The sequence below is a fragment of the Nestor notabilis genome, unplaced genomic scaffold (assembly GCF_000696875.1).
Source record: "Nestor notabilis isolate BGI_N333 unplaced genomic scaffold, ASM69687v1 scaffold5557, whole genome shotgun sequence".
In the NCBI taxonomy this organism is placed as follows: Eukaryota; Metazoa; Chordata; class Aves; order Psittaciformes; family Psittacidae; genus Nestor; species Nestor notabilis.
This window is the reverse complement of record NW_009936827.1, coordinates 154344-175439: the sequence shown is the minus strand read 5'-3', so window position 1 is coordinate 175439 and position 21096 is coordinate 154344. Positions and strand designations below refer to the sequence as shown.

The 21096-nt window shown below is 37.1% G+C and overlaps 1 protein-coding gene across 1 annotated transcript in view; it reads left to right on the top strand.

The window, feature by feature from the left end:
* Positions 1-21096, top strand: part of LOC104408822 (ELKS/Rab6-interacting/CAST family member 1) — a gene marked incomplete at its 5' end in the record, with an annotated part of 177792 nt that overhangs the window by 24653 nt on the left and 132043 nt on the right. The window contains one exon of the mRNA XM_010018544.1: positions 2158-2169. Coding sequence (XP_010016846.1) covers positions 2158-2169 — 12 coding nt within the window. The remainder of the gene's footprint in view (positions 1-2157; positions 2170-21096) is intronic.

The following is a 21096-nucleotide window of genomic DNA, read 5'->3' as shown; positions in this document are numbered from 1 at the left end:
AAATATTATGATTATTCTAAAAATACACATTTTTAAAAAATATTTGGAACCCTTGTAAATAAACAAAAACCAACAAAATAAAAAAAACCCACCAGAACAAAAAGCAAACACTGAAAAGGGGGCTAACAATTACACAAAAAGTATCTTCCTTTGGAAGAAAGAATTTATTCAAAACCAAAATGAAGATGTAGCAATAATTATTCTCCATTTAAATCCTGTGCAGCTGGGTAAATAATACTTCTGTAGCATACAGAAAATTGCATGTGACCTCAGCTTAGCATTTCAGGTACTGTTCTGCCTTCCTTCATCTTGTGCCAACACAAGATGCTACCTTTAATAGCAGTTGAAAGAACAGTATGATTCATTTGGATCCTATGGAGCTATTCTGAATTCTAGCCTCTGGTTTTTTTTCACTGTTAAATTAAAGAAACAATGTCACAACATGATTACAATAGAACCAAGAATACAAAGGGTCACTGAAGCACAAAATGAGAGGTCTTAAACTTTCATAATGTAGATTCAGTAGCAGTCATAAAAAAGCCAAGCTTCCCCCCCCCCCTTATTATTCGCATATTTAACCAAGTGGTGTATTTTCACTTTTTTTTCCCTGTTATTAAATCTGTTTGACCAGTCGTAGCTCTGCAGCTCAGTTTAGAGAGTGTACTCTTGGATTTCAGTCAGAATTGTTAGTTGCATGCTTCTCTATTTGAATTAACTCAGGCTTTTGGAACATTACAACTTATTTCAGAATTGAACACTGAGATGTGGTATTTGGCATTTTGCAAGTCTCATCTTTCCCAAAATCCCCAATAACACAACCTTTCCAATGGCTGTCCTTGAAGAACTTGTTTTGAAGAATGTTAGTTTAAAAGCCAAAGTATCTTTACATCAGTTTATCTGTTACAGACCAACATGACATTGCTCTGCTGTACCTCACTCTGAAACTGCTGCTTGTACAAATTCAATATCCTACGTTGCTGTTTGTAAAATTTATTCCAGAAATAAGGACTTCAAATTTCATTTGCATGGTTCCATATACCAAAAGTAATACCAGTTAGCCTATCCTGTAGAAATATTTTTCTTCAGACCATATCCTGCATTCTTAGAGTGAAATTTTGCCATGGGAGAAGTACAACATGTTGTAGAAGCCAAATTGCTATTTTGAATAGCACATTTACTTTTCCTCTCTTCTACCAACTGAAAAAGATTAAATATCTGTATTTATGGCTCCCTGTTGACTTACCTTGCTGTTATCAGTGAAATTGACAGCAGATGCCTATGAAACAATATTGGAGATATTTGGAAAAAAAAAGCAATAATGAACCTATAGGGCCTCATGTTACACAGGGGACTCCAGGATTTTGTCTTGGTCAATCCTGCTGTTGAACAATGGTGGAGAGAACTGTTAAAAACGTGCCTGTTTGGTCATTATTGTTTTTAGATTGCACCTTACATGGAAGAATTAAAACAGCAACACTGCAGGAAGAGGCAGATGCTTTTTTTGTTTGCCTTTGGGAGGGTGACTTCAATGTTAAAATCAAGAAAGATGAACTTTTAGCTTTGAGAAGCCTACATGTCTTGAAGGCTTTACTCCATTGATGGAGTGTTTCTCCCTTCTGTTTATTCCCTTTTGACAAGTCTGGGTCATCTGCAGAAAACGTGAAAACTATGTGTCTTGCTCATGGGGAGAAAATAAGGCCATAGAAGATGATACAAAGGAACACAGTAGGGTTCATTTCAGACAGTGGAACTCCACTTTTTCAAAATATTATTTAGAATTCTGGAAAAAGGATACTTGCTAGTGGTGTGGTGTAAATCCAGAGCTTTCTACAGTTGGCATATTTCCCTTTTCCAAGAACTGTTACGTATTGGAGAATATTTTCTCTACAGAAAGTTGCCTCTAAGTGAAATGGTGTAATCTAATGTAATCCTTTTTTCTTTTTCTGTCTTTTTTTTTTCTTTCTTTTTTAATTGGTGTCTATAAAACATGCAGCTCTGTGTTTGTGAAAGGTTGTGTGTGTCTGTATGTCATTACCTGATTTAGATCTGCCTGTTTTGTCCTGTATTCTTGAACTGCCTTATCTCTGGACACTTTTTTCACAAACTCTAACTCTTTTTCTTTCGCATCTCCTTCCTGGATTTGCTGCTTCCCTTCAGCCTCACCTCAAGGTCAGTATTCACTTTTAATAAGGGTGTTTATAAGACTGTTGTCTATTCAGCTAAAACTGAGATCTCACAGAAGATTGCACATCAAACTATATGATCTATGAACTTATATGAACAATATGAACAATAATATATGAACAAAATAAGAGATAGGGGATTTGGTTAAGTCTCTGTAGGAGGATGGGTTGGATCGTGTGCATGTTTAGAAGAAACTTGTACTTGAAGGGAAGAATTTATATCAAACCACTGTAAATCAGTGTTGTAGTGCACTGGGAAGAAAGGGGAAGACTTACCAGTGAAGCCTTTCAATGGAAAAAAGTAGAAAAACTGGAAGCTAGGCAGTTTAAATATAACTGGTTTTATCTGTTATTTCAAGAAGAAAAAAGGTGGAATGTTAGCCATGTTCTCTGGTGCACACTTTTGAGTGCAAAACTAGTTCCTATAAAAATACGAGTCATATATACTTCAATTGTTGGATTTTTATCATTACATCTGTGTCTGAAACCTTGTGGTGATGTTGCAAAACTAGTCTTGGTACAGTTTGAGTGTGTTGTGCTGTCAGAAAGAACCAAGAGCCAAGGGTTAGAGATAAGTAAATTAGCAAAAGGATACATTTGTTGAAGGCACAGACTGGTAAACTATTGAAAAAAAGCTACTAAGAGACATGTTGTGAAGTTTTTCAGCTGTGGCTCATTGTTTTATTTTTGTATTTTAAAAGCAGTTGCTAAACATATTTTGGCATTTCAGTAGAATAGCTAGAAGTGAATGTCTATGGCCTACATAACGCAAGTCATACAAGTCAGAGCACGTTATCTAAGGCACTGAAACCGTTTTGGTAGAAACTGTCCATGACTTCTGATGAAGGAATGATTGTAATTGTTTCAGGCCATGTATTTGCCCAGAAAGCCACTACTTAACGACTGAATTTCTGAGTTATTGACCAGCATCCGACTTTTCTATTCCTGATTAACACTGAGAAATGTGGTGGTGAGTGGAATCCCATGATGCTGCAATGCTGCTGACGCCTTCAGATTGTGTTGATGTTCTGACCTTGGGTTTGGCACAGACATCACACTTGTGGCCTTGGCTGCATGTTTTCCTTCCTCCCACAAAATGGAAAAAGATTGAAAGTTAATCATGTTGTTGTCCATCAATACCTTCCGTATTCAGTGTGTCATACTGGCATACTTGTAATTGTTGGGGAGAGGAGGGCTGTCCTTGAATGACCCTTTTTCTTTAGATCCTAAAGAAAAGAACTGCCAGGAAGCTTTTTTGCTCTGTGAGCATTCTCTGAAATACACACAGTGTCTTTTTTTGCGTGAACAGAACTTCTGTTGGGTATTTGCCAGTTGCCACCATGACTGGAGTTGGATGTGCTTTGTCTGGCTGATGGAGTCCTAAATGTCATGGAGTCCATCTGTCAAAGATATTTCTGCTTCAATCCATATGGCTATAGGTCTTTATCAATACCTGCGCCTGTACTGGAATTTGTCATGAACAAGAGAAAGAACTAGATTTAGGGTGTGTTTTCTCTGAGACCTCGCATGATTTCTTTTTTCCCAAACAATTTAACCATAACTCTTATTTCTCTCATTTAGAACATACTGTAAAATTTGGCCAGAGAATATATGACTGCAGTTTGAGCTGGCCAAGTGTTAGGATCTTTGAAGAGTTTTCTGACAAGAGTTTGTCCATTCTGTCCTCAGTCTCCTAATGGTTTTATGGATTGGGTTTTTTTATTTTATGTTTTCCTATTTTTGAAATTGATTGCTGTGATGGCTACTTACTGAGGTTTTCATATATTTGTTAAAATATGAATAGTAGGTGGAATGACTGCTCTTGGAACTACAAAATCCCTCCTGTCCAGAAACACAATTAAAAGTTTCTCCGAAGTACAAGCAGGAAAATTACAGGGGTTGCAGTACCACTCATTTTCTTTCCTATGCCATTCAGTGTTTACCTAATTACTGTTAACTGCAACAGACAAAGAAATAGCTGTTCTGTAAAGTTACATTCTACATTGGAAGCTACTATGGGAGTCATGACTTTATTTTCTCTTAATGGTGTAAAGTAGTTATTTTTTTCAGACATCAAAGCAAATTTGTTTTCCTGGGAAAGAACTTACTATGTGAAAAAACGTGTTAGGTATGTCTGTCTTCTAGAAACAGGAAAAAGTACTCTGAATTTTATCTGTTCTCATTAAGAATAGCTTTGCTTACTGTAGTCAATGCATACTCTCTGAATCTTCTGAGCTCTCTATTAAGTTTTCATCATCTCTCGCCCATTGATAAACTCAGTGAATCTGAACATTATAGCCTAATCCACATTGCTGTTACTGCTCAGAAGTCTAAGGGCCTAGACTGGATGTCATACAGATTCATAGTAAGTAAAATAATCTTGGAAAGCCTGGGGATTAAAGCAGTTTTCCTTAAGGAGTTTTTGGCTAACCATCTGTGTTGATGACAGCTTTACACAAAGAACTTTCCAATGCTGAGTTTGAGAGTAATAAGCCCAATAGTAGAAGCCTGGTGTCATTACATGCAGCACTGAAAAAAATAGAAAAATACCATTAAGTCATATGCTATAGTTCATTTAAGTGGTTCTGATGTATACATGTCACAAAAGATGAGATAGAAAAAGATAACAAGACTGACAAAATCAGGTGCTATATTGAGCAACAGCATACTTTTCAAGGAAAGAATGAGCTATATTGATAAAGCAAAACCAAGATTTCTACCTTAAAATTCGGTAACAAACAGCTTGACTCCATCTGTTGGGGGTTTTTTTTGTCTGCTGAATAACATTGAACATGCTATTTATCAATGATTTATCTTTGTAGCATAGCACTGGAATGGAATAATAACTGGAACAGTAGGACAGGAGGCTTGTCTTCTAGTATCCAGCTTTCTACTGTCAGGTTTTCTAATAGTTTATATCACATTTTTAATTGTACTGTCTGTCATCTTTTGAAGCAAGTAATCCAGATCTTAAGAGAAAGAAGTTTTTTGGGTTTTTTGCTGTACCAAAGAGAATTTAATACAATAGGAAGTAATAAAACAAATACTGTGAACCCTATTTCCACACAGCAAAGTGGCTTGGTGAGTAGATGAGTGCAGGCTGGTGGCATGAATCCAGACAAAAGTCTGTTACGAGTGTCCATGTAAAACTAAATGTCAGTATAGCAACTCAAGTGTAGCCTTATAAAATCAAAGTGAAAACAAAATCCTAAATCTGAGGGGATTATTTCAGTCCTTTTTCCAAGGTCCTAAATTTATGTTAAACAGAACATGCTTAATCACCAAAGAAATATTTAAAACATACAATCCTTCTATAGGAAAATAACAGATAATAGTGCATAGAAAGTTAAGCAAATGCAGGAAACTCAGGATGTTATTCAGTAATTGGTTAAAAAAAATAAAGGCAGAGTACTTAGTTACAGGTATAGATAGTCTGTGGTACTTGTGAGTTTGAGATGCAAATACCTTTATACACTGTCATATACTATACCCCTAGGAAGCTGTGTATGTGAGCACTGAGAAAGTGCCTGGGCAGTCAAGAGACATTTCACTGGAAGCGTGGTTGGCTCTTTTAGATCATACCTTCAGAAGACTGAGGTCTTCATTCTGCCACCATGCTGGTCATTAACCACTTCTGGAATTGATTAAAATTTCAAGCATATCGAGTCAGCAATGGTTAGTTTTAGCTCAGCAGAGCCAGATTTGAACTGTGTTCAAAGAAGTTTCCATTTAAATTTCCTTGGTCATCTCTGAAAAATAACAACCTCTAATAATTGTTTTCTATTTAGTATGTTTCCTTAATTCTACTTAGAGCAAAAATGGCTTTATGGAATTCTTCATGTTAACAACTGATCTGCTTGTGAAAGTTGTCTGTTCCTTGTGAGTAAGAAGTAAGACATCTTAGAGATGTTAGGAAAAGGAAGAAATGAAGGCATTAGATTTGTTGGCTGTGAGGACTGGGTGGTGATGAGTAGGGTACAAATTAGGACTGTGGTTTTCCTTGAAACAGGTCACTGGGACAGTCTTTCAAATTAGGTATAGTGATTACCAGAGCTTTCTGCCTTTGAAGTGGAATCTCCATCTTTTCTGTCAAAGGTCCCCTTTTCTTGCCTTATTTCACTGCATCTTAACAAAGCAAAATGATTCACAGCTGTACATCACCTCAGAATTCTCACTTGCATGAGCTGATTTCTTTCCTATTACTGCTGAAATTAATTTAATTATATGAAACACTGAGGAATTGTTTTTGTGTTATTGCCATTTTCAGTACATGTATTCACTAAGCGTGCTGCTTTCCTGTGGGAATTTGAACTGAAGTAGCATTAGAAAGATATAAGTGATTGGATATGGCACTAGGGAGAATGTTTGTATGTCAACAGTGTGCTGTGAATTTTGAAGAGCTCCAAGTCAAATGCTCAGAGAGATTAGAGGAATTCTTCACAGTTTGCTTTTTTTCAGATGTAACCATATTATTTGAAACATCAAAATACAACATTATTTTTAGAAGACATGTTGCAACATGTCTTTACATTCATATATCCCAAATTTAACAAATTGCCTAGAATGTCATCATCAGAAGATTAACTGAAATTATCATTCAAACTTCATGCAACATTAAACGTTTTTACTAACCCATATGTGTCACATCACATTTACTCTAAGGAATAAAATCTGAAGGTTATTTTTCATCTTTAATGGTTAACTTCTGTGCAAAAATTTATACCCCCAAATTGCTAGATTTTTTATCTCTATGGACTAGATTTTCACTTTTTGTGGACAGAGTGAATTTATGCATCTATGGTAAAATAGTCTTGGTGCACGTGTTTCCATAGCTGATTACCAGAAGCTTTAACAGACTCTAGACTCAGCAATAACACAATAGTTAACAGAGAACTGTTAGTCAGGAGACCTTTTTAAAAGGTCACTGTAAAGGATGGGGAGTTCAGTAGCTTCTTTTCTTCCTTTTTTACTGATAAAGACCCCTTTCAGATCCCTGAGCATAGAGGCAGAGTCTGCGGGAGTGAAGCATTACCCACAGAAGTAGAAGACAAAGTTTCAGACCATTTAAACAAATTAGAAATATGCAGGTTGATGGAATCAGATCAGATACATACAAGGTTGCTGAGGGAGCCAGCTGATATCATAATAAGGACTCTGTCATCTTCAAAAGCTTGTGGCTGTTAGGGAGAGTTCCTCATCACTGGCAAATATCCCACCCATCTTCAAGGAGGATGAGGAGGAGGATCCAGGGGATTGTAGGACAGTCATTATAACTTCATGTGCTCGAAAGTTTTTGGAGTAGACTGAAAGCCATCTTCAAGCTCCCGAAGGACAAGAAGGTGATGGGGAACAGCCAGTACGGATTTACAAGGGCAAATCGTGCCTGACCAACATGATTGCTTTCAGTGACGACATGACTGGCTCAGAAGGTAATTAGCACCGTTTAATGTCTTCTTAATGATGTAGATGATGAGACACAATACACCTTCAGCATTTTAACGGATGATAGCAAACTGACATGAATAGTTATGGGAAGTATATGCTGGAGGGCAGGGCTCCTATTTAGGGTGACCTTGACAGGCTGGAGAAATTAACTGGCAGAAACCTCATGAAAGGCAAGCACAAAGCTCTGCACTTGGAGCTGAATAACCCCCACATCTGTACCAGCTGAGGGTCAACTGGTTAGAAGGGTGATTCATGGAGAAGGACCAAAGAGTGGCTGAGGACAAGCTGAACTTGAGTCAACAGTGTCATACTCCTGTGAAGAAAGCCAAATACATACTGGGCTGCATTAGTAGAAGCATAGCTGGCAGGGCAAGAAGAGTTGTTTTTACCCTCTACGTGGCACTTGTGAGGCTGTATCTGGAATACTATGTCTAGTTTGGGACTTCCAGGTACAAGAAAGACATTGGGATAGTGGAGTGAGTTGAGGCAGGCAGGCCAGTGACATGACTAGGTGCTACAGCACATGGTGTATGAAGAGGGGCAGAGAGAACTGGTTATGTTCAGGAGTAGGAAGAGGAGCCTCATGGGAGATGACACTGTGGTCTCTATCTGATGGGAACATCCAGAGAAGACACAGCAACTCTCCTTACAGGTGTTCAGTAAAAGGTTGAGAGGCAACAGACACAGATTGCAACACGTTCCAATCAAAGTTCCAGTAAGATAATCGGCAGAAAAAGTTCATGGTGGTGTAGTCAAACTGAAACAGATACACAGAGAGGCCAAGGAGTCTTCATGGAGCTATTCAAAACTCATCTGAACAAAGCTGTTAGCAGTCTGCTCTAATTTGGCCTTGTTTTGAGCAGGGAATTGTACCAAGTGATCTTCAGTAATCCCTCCAACCAAAACTACTCCATGATTCTAAGTTAGTATGGTAAATTAATCTGTATTCTAGGACAAACTCTACACATTTTGTTTGGTTTTGATAAGAATTTGTTGCATAATATTGACCTTGAAAAACAGGATGAATAACTGTCTTGTTATTCCATAGCACTACAGCTGTAACAAAAGAAAGAAGTAAGAAAAATATGGTGGGACAGTCCACTGCACTTGTCATTCAGTTTGAAAGAACCAGTTTTCATTATTCACAACCCTTTTTGTCACAGGCTTTCTCTTGCTCAGCTTGTGGGTAAATAGAACAGAGCATAGTTGACTCTCTTAGCTTTTTCCCAGCTGCCTTGTTGAGACAGCATTTTTTCTGCTGTGAGGTTTCCAGCTGGCTAGGAAGTTACTTCTCGTCTGTTTAGTCTGTGACCAAATTGAAATGTTACCTTTAGTTCTTGTGTTACTTGTGAAGATCAAGTTCCATTTTTGACTTGTGCACAAGGTGACTTCACTGCCTCAGATGAGGGCATTGAACTCTTGTGTTTCAGGTGTGCCTTTCAGTACTTTACTCATCAGCTGAGAGCATTTCTGATTGCTACTGGTCACTAGCTAGTATTTTTCGTAGAATCATAGAGTGGGAAGGGTTGGAAAGGACCTTTAGATCATCTAGTTCCAACCCTCCTGCCATGGGCAGGGACACCTCACCCTAGAACATGGGGCCCAAGGCTCTGTCCAACCTGACATTCAACGCTTCCAGGGATGGAGCATTTACCACTTTCTTTGGTGAAGGTGTTCCAGTGCCTCATCACCCTCCAATCATCCTGATTCCTGTGAAACCAGCTTTCCTAACTGTCCTGTGCATCTTTGCAAATAGTCTCTCATCTTTGCATGAAAAATATTCTAGGTAAGCATGGATATTTATTGTAGTCATGCAGTTTATAGATTTAATGCACACTTCTGTTGCTGTCACTCAATTAATTTGAAATCACTCTTAATCACATTACTATAGAATGAAAATAAAATTACTTATCCATAACATCCAAAATCACCTATTAGATATTGCAAGATAAAAACACAGTTAACATTCTTAGACTAAGATTAAATTGTTAAGCTCTTTTTCCCCCTTCTTCTTTCTCTCCTGTGTCTCTCTTCCATTTAATTGTCCTGACAGGGTAGCTCCAGTCAAGTATTCCCTCCTTTTGCGTAACATGTTCTTCCTTTGCAAACAACAGAGGGCCCCTTTCATGCTGAAATATGTCAGCTTTTCTATCCAGTTGTCTTCTTAAAGCACCCCAGGTAATTCAGACAGATTTAATCATGCTCTCAGAAACGTATTTAATTTCCTTCTTACCTGGCTGATAGGCCATTCTTCTTGATTAAATTAATTAAAAGATTTTTTTTTTTCTTTTTTTTTCTCTTCCTTGGAGAAGAAAATGTTTCCAGTTTGTCACTTTCTTTTCATGATTGGCTAATTAACTCCTAACTCTAAGGAGTGAAGTGTCACTTATCATTTAGTGACCCAGCATACTCAGTTCAACTTAAAGTGTCTTTACATGGAACATTATTATGTATCTATTTAAAATACTGAACAGATTTGATAGAAATTGGAATCAAGCATGATGGTAGTTTTGGCATGATAGCTGAGTTGGAGTGATCCAGTACCAGCATCCTTCTTTCAAGCATTCTGGAATGAACTTGATCATTACAAGTAATCTGTCTCCTTTTTTAAAAAAGAAGAGTGAGGAAGAATTGGAAACGTGAATTGCAAAATGCTCTCTATAGATAGACCAGCAGAGCCTCATTTGGTCCTAGAAATTACAGCTGCCAAAAGCTGGCCGTTGCCAAGAGGGTGTACTCAGTGCCAGCCTTGACAGAAGATTGCTAAAGGTGCAGAAAATTGAGTCTGCTTTCCTGCTAGTTCCTACTTTCCTGTGTTGCACAGCTCCCTTCTAGCATGTAAATTTGTGACTCCTCAAGTCATGGATTTACTGTAGCTCTGAAAAGCATATGTTGTTTTCCTTTGCTTTCAGCATCAGTCCAACTTTTAGCTTTAGCAGTCTCACTGGCACTAATAGCAATGACCTTGTTGTTTCCCTTCTGAGCACCAGCAATACTCAAGATTATCTGCAGAATTCCCCTTGCTTTTTCAATGTCTTGAGTTGTTCATGCTATGTCTGATGAAGTCCCACATGCTAGGAACTGAAAGAGAGGTGCCATAATGCAACTTTACTCTGCAAGTGTATGTAAGGGTAAAGAATCTTAGCCATGCAGGCTTCAGTGGGGATGTTGTATCTCTGAAAAGTGATCTTTTTTTTTTTACTTTTTCATCATTGCTTTTAGGCCGTCCTGTAGGAAAATAACTGAGAGCATTAAATGAAGTTACTGGTAAAAGCTTTATTAGGCACTGCAGAAGTGGCCACTGACTTGGAATGTGAAAAAAAAATAAATTTCTGGTTCATTTGAGTACAACACTCATGTAATAACTGCAACATTTTATGTAATTTCTTCTTAAAGGAAATTTTTCATGATCATTTCTCCCAAGGGACTGTTCCCTACAATGAAGGTTTTGAGCATAGTTCAAAACCACGCATTATATGAAGGTTATCAGTGAGATGCAAATAACTTGTTTTTTACTCCCTAGTTTACAGCAACATCTCTTCTTCCCTTTCTCATCTCTTGCTTTCAGCACAGATTTCACATTTTAATATGGAATATGCAGATGTCTTTGCTCAAAAAGATGGGGCATGGCACAGAGTTTTTGACAGTTTGTATCCTTCAACTGCTTATTTCCGTGCATGTTCTTTGTGAGTACGCTTAGATCACATGGACAGATGACAGCTGAAATGTAGCTGAAGGAACCTGCTTTGTATTTTTAAATGCTTAAAGCTTCGAACATTGTAACTAGGGCAAAAACCTCATAGTATGAATGAAAAGCCAAACATTCAGAAGATCATTTTAAAGTATTACTGTGTTAGTTAATGTTAAATAGAAGGGGTAAGTACATGCTATTATTTCCAATTTATTCTGATTTTTGTCCTAAATTATGTTGTGGGGCTTCCAATAGCATCTTCTGTTTCGGTTAAGCTTCCCACCCTTACTTCTACAAGTACATCACACTCTTGTTGAATGCATAAAATTTTCCTAAAAATTACTTCTTTTCTGTGTCTATAAAGATCTCCAAACTCAGAACCATTTGCACTACTGAGTTTAAGTTTATCCTCCTCAAAATAAACACCTGCTGAGGAAAAAAACAAAAACAAAAAGAACCAAAAAACCCCCCTTATAATAGCTGCAGTTCAGATTCTATCCAAACTAGAGTGCTGCCATCTCGCAGTACTCTTACGCAACCTGATCAAAACCAAAGATTTCCTCAATGCCTCTAAATCTGAAACAGACTGTATTTCATAGGAGTAGATACCTCTTAATAAATCTGTTTGCTACGCACCCGGAAGAAATATGCCAAACATGCTATTCTGAGAGTCACTGTAGTCTGCATTTCTGACCAGTGGATATCAAAATAGACCTGTATACTTCCCACATCACATTCTCATGATAATGAAGATGCTGTAGCAAGGTGCGGTTTGGTGAGTGTGGTAACACTATCTTCAATCAACCTTATCCCTTTGTATACTTTTTCCCGGTATGGTTTCTGGGAATGGCCAATTTTGGATCAGATTTGATCTTCTTTGGATCAGGTTTGAGCTTCTTTATACGTAACAAGATAGAACTTTTTCCATTCACATCTTTAGAAAGCATCTGTTTGAAAGGTTCTTCTAGAAAACAATGTTGGTTTTAGGAGATGAGCTAACTTATGTAAGATTTTATTTGGGTGTCTCAGCAACATAAAGTCATCAGGCTTTTAGCCCCAAAATGGTCTGTTTTACATTTTTTTCAGAGTGGTCCTACTAGGATCACTGCCCTCATATCTTTGCTTTTAAATCAGAAATCCTCTTCCACTGAGTTGGTACATTCAGTATGCTTTCTTTTTTTGCCCTTGGCTACTGCTCAGTTTAATACCTTTTGCTGATGACTGTTTTCACTAGCTGTCAGCTTCAAAGTGTAAGACATATCTTGATTTTTTAACATATGCTATTTCAAAATGACAGGATAATATTCAACTGTTATCCCTAATTTATGCACATTTTTAGAAGAGGACTTTTCTTGCTTGATAGCTTGTTCAGTGTATGCTGTAAGATAAACATAAGTTACTCTAGCATAGTTCTTAAATGCTTTGCTTTTAATTTTTTTTTCTTCTTATATTATATTTAATTTTTTATTTTGTTTCGGTGGCTGATTTTTGCATTAAAATTTTCTTTTAATTATTGATTGTATCAGGTATTATTCTAGAAGGAATGAAAAGATCTCATACCCATATGAAAGAAAACAACTGCTGTATTATGATTTGTTTTCTTTTCTGGCTAGTGAGACTGCAGTTAAGAGAGACATGTGTGATCTCAGATCACAGAAATACCTTCTGAAACCTCAATAAAATTCCATTCATAAGGAAGATTTTATTGCTGTTTAGAAAATGCTTCTTTCAGCCAAGTGGTGCAGGTCTCCAGAGCAGAGTGACTGGCTGTGTGTGATCTGTTCACAGGGTGGTTGGCTTGTGCACTGGAGTTAAAGGTAAAAAGAACAGCACCTTTGGGACTTGTCCCACACTGTTAGGGCCAAATTCAACTAACCCAGTGTGTTGCAGGGAGAAAGAATCCACATTGAGGCCTAATCAGCCATTTTATAACTGTCATTTTTGGCTTTGCATCTGTTTGCTCAATTAACAAAACAGAAGAAAAAATACAACAGAACAAACTTATTTGTTGAGCTACTGCATGCTTTTATTAAGGTCCTTAATGCATTAGTATTTCTCTTTAACAAAGGAACACCTATATCGTTACCTCACAGATTTATTTCAGAGTTCGCCTTGAGTATGTATTTTTAAAGCTCTTAGTTTCAGTAAAATATAGTGGTGCAAGGTTTTCAGGTTAAAGATTTTTTTCCTAGTTCAACTGCTATCAGCTTTCAAAAATAATTATAGAATTGGACATATAATTAATTTTATATTTAATCTCTGAAGCCTGATTTCAAATTTTACATCCACTATGAAGTTATGGTAATGTATGAATTATTTTCATCACAAAACATGCTTCCTAGTCAAGAGATGCTGAGAATTTAAATAGTTGGGAAGCTGCACATTAGTTTTCTTAGGGGTTTTATAGCTGCACAGTAGTGGGGTAGGTGTAGCGGATTATATCTACAAAACTGGAATTACAGATTAGTGGAAACATGAGGTGCTATAGATGTTTACCTAAAATTTTTAGAGCATCTTAGTTTTAGTATGTTGTATCTGGCCCTGTCTGAAAGTGAACCTTTGGTTTGCTTAATTTGATATGGACTTGTTGCACTAAAATGAAGACACTTCTGTTAATCTCTGCTGTTAATCCCTCAATTTTAGCCAATTGGTTAAGGCACATTTTTCTTCTATTTTCTACTAAGACAACGGCATTTGTATGTGATTGGGCTACTGCCTCAGAACCAGAGAGTAGCCTACTTGATTCTGGGTTTGTTCAGTCAAGGGATTGAAGGAAAAAATAGATCTATTTTCCCTGAAATAGCTTAGTTTGATAGTACTTAGAGCATGCATTTGGGACATGTGCTACTCATCCTTTGTTAGGTTTCTTTCTGTTAATGTATTTATTATGTACCTTTCTCTTAATTCATTGACTGTTGACGCTACACCATTTCACTCTCTCATGAGGAAAATTGTTTCCGTAAATGTGTGTTCCCTACTTATTGCTGAGAAATAACATTTCACACGGGAGGCACCTGTAGCATTCACATTTAGTGTGTGTGTGGTTTTGATTATATTTCTTGGTTTTCTGCTAGACTGAGTTAGAGAGGTTAATACAAGAAGAGAAAAACTTGGAAAAAATTGTATTAGCCTATAATTATGCATTGTGTGGCCAAATGTGGGAGGTGGCTGTATTCGACAGTTGACACGTTTTACCTCAGAGAAGCTTGGACCTGACTTTGAAGGCCTTTAGTTACTCCTAAAGAAATTACCTTTAAAGAGAGTATATTTTTGCAGTTATCTATCTGTAGTGTAGGCTGGTAGCTGTTTCTGGTTAGGACTTGCTAAAATCCTCTCACGAAACATAGAATCATAGAATAGTTAGGGTTGGAAAGGACCTTAAAATCATCGAGTTCCAGCGTTTAATAACTTGTGCCACCTCACTACTTCAAATATGCTTATCTATAAAATTTAAGTATTGCTAATGGGTCAGGTGATGGGGCTTCTTTTTGAGGTGTTTTCAAGTGATAGGAGGGTTTGGGTTACCTTTTTTTATTATATTGAGTTTCTGGGTTTATATGTCATATGTTCCTCTTTCCCATTTTTTCCCATCATCTGTTTCTGGAATATTACCTCAATGTTTTTTAGCTAGAGTGAGAGGTGCAGGCTAAAGTGCTGTCTGCATCATGAAGTGTGCATTGATATCATCCAGATAATTCCTAACACTGGGAAAGACAATGACTGTTGTAGAGTAGAGATCTGCTTCTAGTCTTTGACTTCCACACCTCTGGATTCAGACACAGTTAAGCTCTTGTTCCTAAAATCTGGGACAAGCTGATTTCCTATAGCCTTTCTAGTCTTCATCCCTTGCCCTTTCCAGTGCTGATCTGAACACACGCTTTGTTTTTAAAAATCGAAGTTTCCTAGCTTCAGGAAATGAAGTTCACCCTCCCCATCTCTTAAAGCCACTGTGGGACAACTTGACTCACATGCAACATACCAGTTAAATTTTCATTGGCATATGTTACCTTGTCATATAAACGGCACAAAACAGCGAGGAACAGTGTAACAAAAGGATGATAGATTGTGGGAGGAGACACGCACAAGCAGAAGAGGTAGCTGAGTGCTGGAGTTTGCCAGCTGTGCGTCCAAACCAGAGCAACTCATTCAAAGTATGTATATATCCATCTTTTAGCTTGAATGCAATGCACCACAGAGGCAGTAAGATTAAAGCAAGCTGAAAAGCATAGTAAAATTATTGTTCCTTTAACTTAGTAATTTAATGCACTGTTCTTTGACCTTATTATAATGTTGAAGAATAGTGAGAAGCTACTTAAGGAGTTGGGATTGCTCAGTACAGCCCAACAAAGCAAAAGAAGAGGCCCAGATAATGCTTACTGTTCGAAAAAAAATAATTTCACCCATACCGTGTAGAAATTCAGCAGTGTGTAACTCCCATAATCCTAATATTCCAGTGCATAAGATAGGGAACTTGTTCAGTCTTTGCCAACTTTTCTTTGACTGTCAATCGGACACCCAATTGTGGTGATAGGACTGTGTGATGTGGTCAGTCCTGTTTCCTTCATCACTTATTTAGCTTCCTTTCATCACTTTCTTTTTTTTTGAGGTTAAGCAATTAGGCCTTCTGAATGCTGCCATTATCCTCTGTGGTTTGGTGATAAACCACTGATAAGGTGAAGTGAGTTCTGAGCAACAAAAAACTACAGCAAAACCTTTCAGAAAAGGGGGGTTTCTTTTTTTCAAAACAAAGTAGTGTTTTTGGGAAGAATTTCTTCTTGGCGTTCTCTGTTACGCTTCTCAGAATGTAAATGTTTTCCTTTGTGTACCAAAACTACAAAAAAAAGAAAACCCCACCAAAACAAAAAACCCCACCCCAGCAACAAAAAAACAAACCCAACAACTCATCTATGTCGGTGTGTTTATGATCATTTAAATGCATAAGTTAAAGTTGAGGTTGTGGCCAGCTAAAACATTTGGTGGGGGAGACCTTAAAAACAGAGAAGTGATGAAGGAAATGGCAGGAGTAATGAGTAAGTTGGACACTTTCCTGTGAGTTTTACATCAATCCAACTCAGATCACTAGCATCCCGTTGTGTTGATCTTGTTGATTTCTTTTTTCTCCCCAGTAAAAATTTCTTCTTTTTCCTCACTTATTTAATCATTAATGAACAAGACTGCTAATGAAGGTGTGGACAACTTAGCTGATTGTTTCCTGCCTTCCAGCATTTCTTTCTGGAATTTTTTCCCATTATAGTGTGTTTTGCCCTCTGGCCTAAATTGCTGTATATCATAGTTTTGCAGGTGGCTGCTCCATTTAATTCCACAAGTGAATAAATGTATTTTGCTGCGTCTTTTAGGACTACAAAGTGCTTTGAGATCTTATGCAATTATATCAACTTCTTCAAGGAGGGCGGCCAAGGAGGAGGTGCTGAGCTCCTCCCTCTGGTCATCAGCAATAGGACGCAAGGAAATGGAATGAAGCTGCATCAGGAGAAGTTCAGGTTGGATATTAGGAAAAAAATCTTCACTAAATGGTGGTCAGTCACCGGAACAAACTCCCCAGGGAAGTGGTCATGGCACCACGGTTCAAGGAACATCTGGACAACAAGCTTTGTTGTGCAGTTTAGTTTTGGACAGTCCTGCGAGGAGCAGGGAGTTGGACTCAGTGATCCTTATGGGTTCCTTCCAACTTGAGATATTCTGTGATTCTCTATTATACATTGTAGAATTTAATATTTCATAACACAAGGCACACTGGCAATTTTAAACTAAATGTATTACTTCATTGCATACAGTTTTCTTTCAAGTTTTTTTTTTTTTCGGTAATGTTGACTGTTACATCAGTTTAACTTATGTTGACGAGCAAAGCATGCTTTAAAGCAAATGAAGTTCATCTGTCCATTAGGATTAGTAGCTGCAGCAACAGAGGACTGTCCTGTGGGTGGTAGTAATGCTACGTCAATGAAGACTTGAGCTAAACAATCTTTCTGACATGGCTGACTGACACATGGAAATATTTTCTGAGTACCAAAGTCAGATGAATAAAATGGGCTATTTCTGTAGCTGTGCACAGGATCTGTGTATATTTTCCCCTCATATGTGTATTCATGAGGTGAAATATAGTATGTGTGTATATATTTTGTATTTATATTAGGGAAGAAAACTCTTCCAAAGGACTCACAGGTAACAATATGACTTTCCACTTTTCAGGAATGCTTGATGGTCCACTGGTTTTCTATTGCTTATATTTGTCTTCCCGGTTTAAAATTATTTTAAAATGTGAAATCTTCTCATTTGAAAGTTTTTATTGCTTATTGTGATTTTTTTTTTTAATTCATTCCCCATGGTGCTTAGCTGTACTTCATCATTGGAAATTCAAGAATTTCACAGCGAATTGGAAAGCTGTGGCTTATTTTAAGTGATACAGCTTTGTTTCATTAAAAAAATAAAAAAAAATTAAAAAAGGTCATAGAACTTAATAATTATTTTCAGTGTCCAGATTTCTCAATCTGGATCTTTTTCAGCAGGCATATGGCTTAAATTGGGCACCCAAAATCAAAGGATGTGAAATCTTTAATTTGGAAAATCTTGGCCTGTCTTTAGTTGAAAGAGTTTGGGGTTTATTTTTTTAAGTCGGAAGCCTGATTTAGATTTTGCTTCCTTTCCTCTAATGTATTCCATTGTAACAGTACATGAGCACTCTCATTAGATTTTTCTTCTTTTATATGTGTCTCTTTTATTATTTGATTTGCGGGTGACTGAGAATAAACATCATCTGAGATGAGGTAGTTTTGCTTTTGTTATTTTGTTACTGTTTCTGTTGGTTCCAGTGATATCCTTCTTTAAAAGCTTTATCTCACTGAACATGAACTGGTTCTCCAATTTTTATTAGGATCACCACCATTCTTTCTCTCTCTGTAGTCCCGTTTTGAAAAGATGTTTCAGTAAGAATATGTACTTATGGTAATACTTTTTATGGCCTATATCTCTCAGAAATTCATGTGGTCATGATGAGAACTCCATGTGCACACTGCAAATTGGTGTTTACTCAGTTGCTGTACATGCTAACACTAACGCTTTCTAAAAAACACTCAAATCTCAAAGCTTTTGCCATCATTATAATTAATTCCTTCTCTTTTTGCTGTCTTTAATCTTGAGCAGTTTTTTTTTATTTGTAATAAAAATACTTTTACAGATGAAGGGCTTCTTCACAACTTTACTGTCCCTTTGAAAGGCTTATGTGCTGTATGTGTGTGTAATTGCATTCAAAAGAGTTAAAAGAACATTGAGTTTACAAAATGAGTCTCTCAAACTGAGGGAATTCCAGGGCTTTGTTTCTTTCTGCAGTCCTAATTAGTTGTCTTGTGCACATATGACATATCTTTATTTTCTTGTTGACTGTTTCCTCATAGAATGTACCAGTTGCAGTTTGCTTACTCAAGACACATACTGGTTGTGTTCTGTTTTATTATTCCAGTTCATTTTATTGTCCAATTATGCGCATTGTTCAGTGGTTGTGTGAAGATGAAATTGTTCTATAACAATCATCAGTAGTATTTCAGTGTTCAGAATAGCACCAGAAGTGTCTTACTGAGTAGTGAATTGTGTGATTCCTGTTAATCAAGCTTCTGAGGTCTGTTGATATTAAAAATATGTGTTCGTGTTTATATTTAAATATTTTTAAATATTGTTTGCATATATAAAAACATGATTCTCTGACGTCCGCTTTGAAGACTGAAAGTTATCTGGCAGAGAAAAAGGAGAATTATTTACAGAGTCATAGTATGGATTCGTTACAGTTTCACAGAACTTCCGTAGTGCAAATGTACGAGAGCTATGGGCTTGTATATGCAAAACCTCTTATGTCACTGTAAGTATTATAGAAGTGAGAGTTATCATTTGGTACCATGGGCATTGAGATAAGACAAAATGTGCTTTTATGCATCAAATGACTGTAAGACTTTCAGATTTAAAGATTTCAAATTTCATGTGACCTTCACAGTCTATGTAGTTAAGCAGTTGGGGAAATTTTAGGTAATGACATAGATACCTGTATTGTTTGAAGGTTTAATGCCCAACCTTTGTTGCTTTTTGACAGCAGAGGTATAGAGTGATAGTTGTAGCCTGCACATGATTCAAGGCCAGGTTGGGTGGGGCTTTGCGCAACCTGGTCTAGTGGAAGGTGTCCCTGCCCATGGCAGGGGGGTTGAAATTAGGTGATCTTTAAGGACCCTTCCAACTGAACCTGTTCTATGATTATATGAACTCAAGTTTCCAAACAGTATGACAGTTATGAGGATTGATCCGAGTATTACAAGCCCTAAGTAAATTCAAGACTTCCATCTTTTAAACTGCTTTAGGAAAGCTTGAGTTTATCTCAAAATATCTACCTAATATTTTAGAAATGCATTGATTTTGGTTCAGACATGCGAAGGTGGTTGTCAATAGTGTTTATAATTAGCCCTTTCTTTGAAATAAATGTTTTCTTTGAAAACATTATGGACCCTGTGAGAGATTATCTACTTCATATTTATTTTGATGAAGGTTGTGACTTTATTAACATTGCTGTCTCTTATCTAACCAGTGATTACAGTAACACAAACCATTTTCCCCAACAGGTGAATCTAGGTTTGAAAGTTTTTAAAAAATAATTAATTCCACTAGTCTTAATTTAGGAGTTGAATAAGAATTCTCATGTGGTGTTGAACATGTGGGGCTGACACATTTTCATTTCTGCACTGACTTAGCCGTACTTTCTATGTTTATTTTGTTGGACGGATAGAACCATTTATTGTACAAGCTGAGTTGATGCCAACATAATATTTCCAATAAGTTGTTTAATCACTGAAGAAGTCTCCTTTCAAACTGGGCAATGCGCCCGTTGCCAGTGTGCAGCACTGGGTTAGAATAACTTAACAATTATACTGGATGTGTTTAAAAAGCATCCTGACTCAAATCAGCTGTAACTGTTGGACAAGGTAGTTAAGTATGCCAATAATTTTTTAACATCATCAAAAAAGGACTTGCCTTTTTTTCTTGGTCATTGGAGGCCATCAGCACTTTTTCACACTCATAGAAGTTTGTTTAGCACCGAGGAAAATTTGCTGTCTTTGCAATTTTCCCAGCTCCAGTTGGCTTACATTGCAAAAAGCAAAGCTTAGTGTTGAACCTACTTTTTTTTCTTTTTTTTTGGAAGAACTCAAAGCACTGACTAGCACTGACTAGCCATGTGCCACATAATTTGAACGTAGACATTACGAAGAGACGTGTTCTTGATCATACTTTTGTTATGAGTTCTGAAGAAAATACTAAAGCAATCAGAGCTGTTTGTGATCCGTTCTCAAAGTATTTCTGAAATACAGAAGAAAATTTCTTCCCTCTCAATGTGGATAACATACCAGATATGAAGCTAGTATATCATTCTGCTTTCTAAACAGTAAATTAAAGAGCCGTCTCTACTACTTGCATGATGTTTTGGGGAAATCTTGCGACGAAAGAATCTGTCTTTTATTCCAAAATCCAAACTCCAGATATAATTATGGAGAAAAGGGCTGAGGAAGCAAAGCTAGCCTGTTTTGTTTTGATTGGACTAAAAGTTTAGACTTTAGTTTTCTGTGGTCAAGAGGCTGAGATTAAAGAGTGTGTAATTAGATTCAATACTCCATGTGTCTTAATGCCCAGAAAGGCCAAACCCTGTCTGCAGGCAGTGGTAGTTGCCAGGATCATCAAAAATAATTCATAGATACAAGTGAAAAGGAAATTATGCACACTTTCTGA